Source organism: Carlito syrichta, unplaced genomic scaffold, assembly GCF_000164805.1.
Source record: "Carlito syrichta isolate Samal-C Ts95f unplaced genomic scaffold, Tarsius_syrichta-2.0.1 Scaffold309783, whole genome shotgun sequence".
Lineage (NCBI taxonomy): Eukaryota > Metazoa > Chordata > Mammalia > Primates > Tarsiidae > Carlito > Carlito syrichta.
This window is the reverse complement of record NW_007253879.1, coordinates 146,889-152,888: the sequence shown is the minus strand read 5'-3', so window position 1 is coordinate 152,888 and position 6,000 is coordinate 146,889. Positions and strand designations below refer to the sequence as shown.

The following is a 6,000-nucleotide window of genomic DNA, read 5'->3' as shown; positions in this document are numbered from 1 at the left end:
AAAAAAAAAAAAAAATAGCAATGGCAAAAAAAAAGGTAAAACTCAAGAATAGGCTTTAAAATGATGCAACATCTCTATGAAGGCAACTTCTAAACACTACCTGTGATCACAAGAGAAGGTCTGACCCAAGAAATTACATGATCTTAGATAGGAAGACGCAGCAGCTTAAAGAGGGTAGTCTTCTCTAAATCTAGAAAATTGACTTCATTACAATAAAAATGGCAATAGGATTTGTTTCGGAAGTAGGCAAACTGAGTCAAAGTTTATACAGAAAAAGTAAACAAGATATATAAGAAACTACTAAAAATATGTAGTACTAAGAGAGGCCTCACTCTAAAAAATACTAAAACAGAACAAAACAATTAAAACTGTCTATATGAATAGACAGACAACTTAATAAAACTGATTAAAAATCACATTAACAACCCCATTATGTGGAATTTAATATATGATAGAGTAGCTTTGTATATGAATGGAGAAAGATAAATGATATTGGAATATTCCAACCATATTTCTTACATCAAAATTTCAATTGGATATGAGATTTTTGCATTAAGTCTGAAGCGATAAGAGTACTAGAAGAAAATATGAGGGAATTCTTTTTTTGTAGCTTGGTAGATATTTCTAAGTAAGAAACAAAACTCAGAAGCTATACAGAAAACATACATTTAACCATAAAAGATATTTAAAATTCTGCTTGGCAAAAAAAATACCATAAAAAAGCAAAATGTAAATGATAAACTAGGAAAAATATATTACAAACCAAGAGCTAATTTCTTTACATTATAAGGAGCTCTGCTGACTCAATAAAAGAACAGCAACCTTTTATTGAAAAGAAGAATGGCAGAGTTTGCAAAAAATAAATGTACATGCCTTTTTTTTTTGAGTTGGAGTCTCACTCCATCGCCTAGCCTGGAGTACAGTGGCATGCTCACAGCCACCCCTGGATGCTTCTGCCTCAGCCTTCCAAGTTGCCAAAACTATAGGTGTGCACTATCACTCCCTGCAAATTTCTTGATTTATTGTAGAGAAGAGGTTTCTCCAAGTTGCCCAGGCTTGTCTCAAACCTGTGGGCTCAGGCACGGGTTCAGACCTCCCACCTCGGCCTCCCAAAGTGCTGGGATTACTGGCTTGAGACACCATGCCGGGCCATGCCTCTTAAACACGAAAGTAGGCCAGCCCACCTCTATCACATCTTTGTCTACTCGGACTTTACGCCCACCAAACTCTCACTGATGGCCTTTCCTTCCACCTCACTGAGAAACTTCAAAGCAGTTCATGGAGGTCACCCCACACATAGTCCTGCGAGCTCCGCTCTCCTGCCTACTGTAAGTGACCTCTGCCCCAGGCCAGAAGCTTTCCCCCACTAACTCTGCCAACGAGTCCACTCTTTCTGCTTCTCAGGGACTTCCTCCAGGCCTCAGGTGTCTCTCCCATCAGGTTCTTCTTTTCTGTGGCATCTTCTTGGTCAAAATACAGAAATCTGCTATTTCTCATCACTGACACACACACACACACACTCTCTCTCTCTCTCTCTCTCTCTCTCTCTCTCTCTCTCTCTCTCTCTCTCACCTACACACTCATACACACACACACATACACACAAACACACACACACACCCTCCAACAAAAAACTCCTGGTGGTGCTCATGGGCTATTTTCTCCGGCAGACCTTTCAGTAGACTTATGTGTACAAAGGGTTTATTTTCCCCTCCTGGTCTTGTTTGTTACGGCAGATCTTTTCAGCAGATCTGTCTATGCAGTCACTTTTCTCCTCCCATGTCCTGTTTGATCAGGTTTTTGCCCAGTCCCCTGCCCCAAACTGCTCTTATCAAAGTCATCAGTGATACCCAATGGTTTTCATTTTTCTTGATCTATCAGCATCTGTCGAAACTGTTTTTCCTTCCCTGTTTTAATTTGCAATAAATTGTATTTTGTTTGCAAATGGCACAAAAAACGTTTTCCCTGAAATTTTATTAATATGCTTATGATAATATAGAATCTTTTTTACCTTCACAAAAAAGATTCATATAAGAATATTTTCAAATAATATCAGTGTAATTGAATGAAATGATATATTATGGTTAAAAATTTTGAAATTTTATGTTTAGTTGTAATGTTGTCATTACTGAAGAATATGCTACGTAGTGATCCAGTAGAATAAGTATGCCATTAGCTGTGATTACTAAATTGAGGTGCTAATTTTTAGTTTTATCCACCAACTATGCAAAACCTTATGTTGAAATTTGTCCAGTAATTCCCACCATCCCTGAAGTTCATCAGCAATTTATTCATGCAGAATAATTGGAAAATATTACAGTTTTATATTTTGATCCAAATGGATTCAAAGCCCACATAAACTGCATAGAGACTTTTTAGCCTTGCAGAGTTCCTTTTTCTGGTCCTCCAGCCTTCCGCTCCATGCCCAAGAGCCACATCCAGGACTCAGCTCTCCTGTAGGGATTAAACTCCCAGCCCATGGCTGTCAAGCCCATTGTTTTCACCAGAGGCCTCCTGACCAAAACCGTTTCCTTGACTCAGTCTCTTAATATTCCCCCACCAGTCCATGCCTTCTTGAGTTACTTCCATTTCTAGCACATGAGAATTTCTCTTTCTTGATTTTGGGCTTAAATATTTGAAAATAATTTTGTTATATTTCATCTAAGAAACATGTCCATGTGTGCTGCAAGAGAATGGGGCAGATTTCTTGCCTCAGCCATCCTGTTGTCTGAATGTCTAGTACCATAAGTAATATTTTTCCATACCAAAGGACCATTGTCCTTGGAATCTATTTGTGGCAGATATTTCAAGTTACTTTTCCCCTTTCCCTTTTAAAAAGTCTTCCTTGTGTATATCTATCTAAAAGACAGATTGTTGCAGAGAGTCACAATGCCTTGCTTTGTTTCTTTGCAGGCTGTGGAACGACATGAGTCTTTAACGAGTTGGAACCTGGCAAAGAAAGCGAAGTGGCGTGAAGAAGCTGCATTGGCTGCACGGGCTAAGGCTAAATAATATTCTAAGTGGCAACGTGTTCCCCTCAATGTCATCAGCAACAATAGAAGATGGGGAAAATAGAGGATAACACAATATTTGCCATGGTTTTATTCGGGTAACAAGAAGCACAAGGCCTTTTTAATTTTTTAGTAACCTTTTATTGAGGCACACCCTACATTCACAAAGTGCACTAGTGATATAGTGTGATAGATTTTTATGTAGCAAACACACCTGTGTAACCACAACCCAGCAAGATGTGGAGGCTCAGCGGTACCTGGGAGCCTCCCTCTTACCCTCTCTCCGTCATTACCCCTAAAGACAGCCATTCTTCTGAGTTGTATCACCCTAGATTAATATTGCTTGTTTTTGAACTTTTTGTTTAAATGGAATTAGACAGTATGCACTTGTGTGTGGATTCTTACTTAACATTAGTTATGGGGCTCATCCACAAATTGTGTGTAGATTTAGTGCATTCATTTTCATTGCTGTATTCTATTTCATTGTATGAATATGCCACAGTTGGGTTCAGTTTCGGTCACTGCAGATAATACTAAATGAGCACTTTAAGCATGTCATTAAAATGAGGTTAAATTCAATCATTAAGGGCTCTTTAAAACCAAAACTAGTTTTCAACTCAAGTTCCACTGTAATCGGTAACTGAATAGTTCCTCAGGTTATTCTTGTCACAGTTTGCAACTAGGTGAAATAGGTTTGAAAACTCTTACAAACCAACAACTATTGATCTCAAAATTTGTTACTAAAATGATAAAGTACTAACACAGTAACTGCAAAAGCACTTTTAATAAAGACCAGAGCATTAGAGAAAGAAAAATTTTATGTAATTGGTCTTCAAACTTGTTTGCATAAGCCCTAAAACAACTTTTTAAGTTATATATCTCATCCTTACATGTCTTTATTTTGGCATCTGAATTTTTTAACCAAAAATGTTAGGTAGTGGAAGATGTAATTTCTGGCATATTTTATATTACATGTGCTTTAAGTATATTTTTTTCTTTTTCTTTTCTTTTTTTTTCTTTCTTCCTTTTTTTTTTTCTACCATCCAAAATCTTTTTAATAAAAAGAGGATAGGATCCAGGGTTAGTTTTTGTAGCCGCAGCTGGTCCACGGAGTGGACGTAGGTTTGGTGTGGCTGGGCGGGGTTCCCGGGGCCTTGCGGAAATGCCCGTATACCTCCCGGCCCTTGCGAAGATCAGAGAGCAGGATGGTACGTGGCCCTTGCGGAGGTCCAGGGCCAGCTGGTCGAAGGTGAGGATTCTGCTCCCTGCCTTGAGTATGCAGCTGCGGGCCCGGCTGCTCATATGCAGTGTGCATACCTTCAGTTTGGACACCTCCTGAACCCGCATGTCGTTATGGTCCCTCCGACCACTGCCGGCTTATTTGCCCAGCCAGGAAGCTTCATCTTCCGGATCATCCGGGAAAGGGAGAGAGGCGGCCGGTTGCTGCGACTCATAAACAACCTCTTCAGCACAACCTGGTTGAAGGTGGAGTTGGTTCTTCTGGCCAGAAGTCTGTACAGCTGGACCAACAACCTCGGGTAAATGTCCTGGCTCTTGGACTCTTTGTGCTGAACATTTTGGTCTCTGTTGGGGCGGATGTCGACTCCCATGATGGCGCCTCCTCCTCGGCCAGGTCCGGAAAGGGGAAGTATATTTTTCGTCATAATTTATGGAGGATGTCTGCCTTGTCATTTTAAGGACAAACTAGTCCTTGTTGTAAAACCAATGAGCCAAATCAGACTTATGCATCACTTCACAATGGGGATGCATTGTAAGAAATGCATTCATTTCCTCATTGTACAAACATCAGAATGTACTTACAGAAACCTAGATGATGTATGCAATTTTATTTATGTGCTTTCTGCATACGGAAAACCAAATGTCCCAGCACCGTCATTGAGTGTCAGTCATTTCCCCACTGGACCTGCAGTGCCAACGTCAACTGCCACCTACCAGGCTTCTGTGTGTGCTCCATTATGATCTTGCTAGACCACTCTCTAATCTGTGGCTCATTCTTGATCAAACGCCGTTATGTGACCCAAGACAGTACTGTTGGAAAAGGGCTTACTTTAAGGCTGGGCGCAGTGGCCCATGCCTGTGAGAGGCCAAGGCTGGAGGATCATTTGAGGTCAACAGTCTGAGAACAACTGGGCAATATTGTGAGATTCTGTCTCTACCAATAAAATAAAATCAGCTGGGAATGGTGGCTTACACCCGTATTCTTACCTACTTGGGAGGCTGTGACAGGAGGATCCCTTGAGCCCAGGCTTCACCCCATTCCTCCTGGGCAACAGAGCAAGACCCTATCCCCTACCCCCAAAAAAGGTTAACTTCGATTTTAAAATGTAATACATATTCCTGTGATGATAACCTCACTTTTGAATTCTAAGATAGATACACAAGGAATGAAGCATTGTTATGAATCTATGTCCTGGGTGAGACAAGGCACTGGTTGCTTTTTTTTTCACTTTTTTTATCTGATGGATAATAGAGGTACATAGTTTCAGGGTACATTTGATAATTTAATACATTCATATAATTTGTAAAGATCAAATCAGTGTACTTGGGATATCCATCACCTTAAATATTTGTCTTTTCTTTATGCTAGGAACATTTGAATTATTCTCTAGATACTTGAAATATACAATTATTGAAAATGATAGCCACCGTACTGAACTATCACTAGGTCTTATTTCTTCTGTCAAGCCACATATGTGTACCCACTAATCAACTTTTCATTCCTCCCACCCCATTCCAACTTTTTTAGTCTCTGGTAATACTCATTCACTGTGGCACTGGCTACGTTAGCATTTTGCACAGCAACTTCCTTTGTTTTGCCCTCATGGAACTCTTCCTCTGAAGATATTCATTTTTAAATTATCCATTTGTCACCCAAGTTTTTGAACCAGTGAGCAACGCATGAGTGAGAACCTGAAGACCCATTCTTGGACATATCAGTTTTAGAAAGGAGTATAGATGGAGTTTAAAG

The 6,000-nt window shown here is 39.9% G+C and overlaps 1 protein-coding gene and 1 pseudogene across 1 annotated transcript in view; one reads left to right on the top strand and one right to left on the bottom strand.

Annotated features, from left to right (window-relative positions):
- Positions 1-3,393, top strand: part of FAM162B (family with sequence similarity 162 member B) — a 9,566-nt gene extending 6,173 nt beyond the window's left edge. Inside the window, exon 4 of the mRNA XM_008067828.2 lies at positions 2,914-3,393. Coding sequence (XP_008066019.1) covers positions 2,914-3,012 — 99 coding nt within the window. The 3' untranslated portion in view covers positions 3,013-3,393. The remainder of the gene's footprint in view (positions 1-2,913) is intronic.
- Positions 3,394-4,092: 699 nt separating this feature from the next.
- Positions 4,093-4,621, bottom strand: LOC103270296 (annotated as a pseudogene).
- Positions 4,622-6,000: the final 1,379 nt, after the last annotated feature.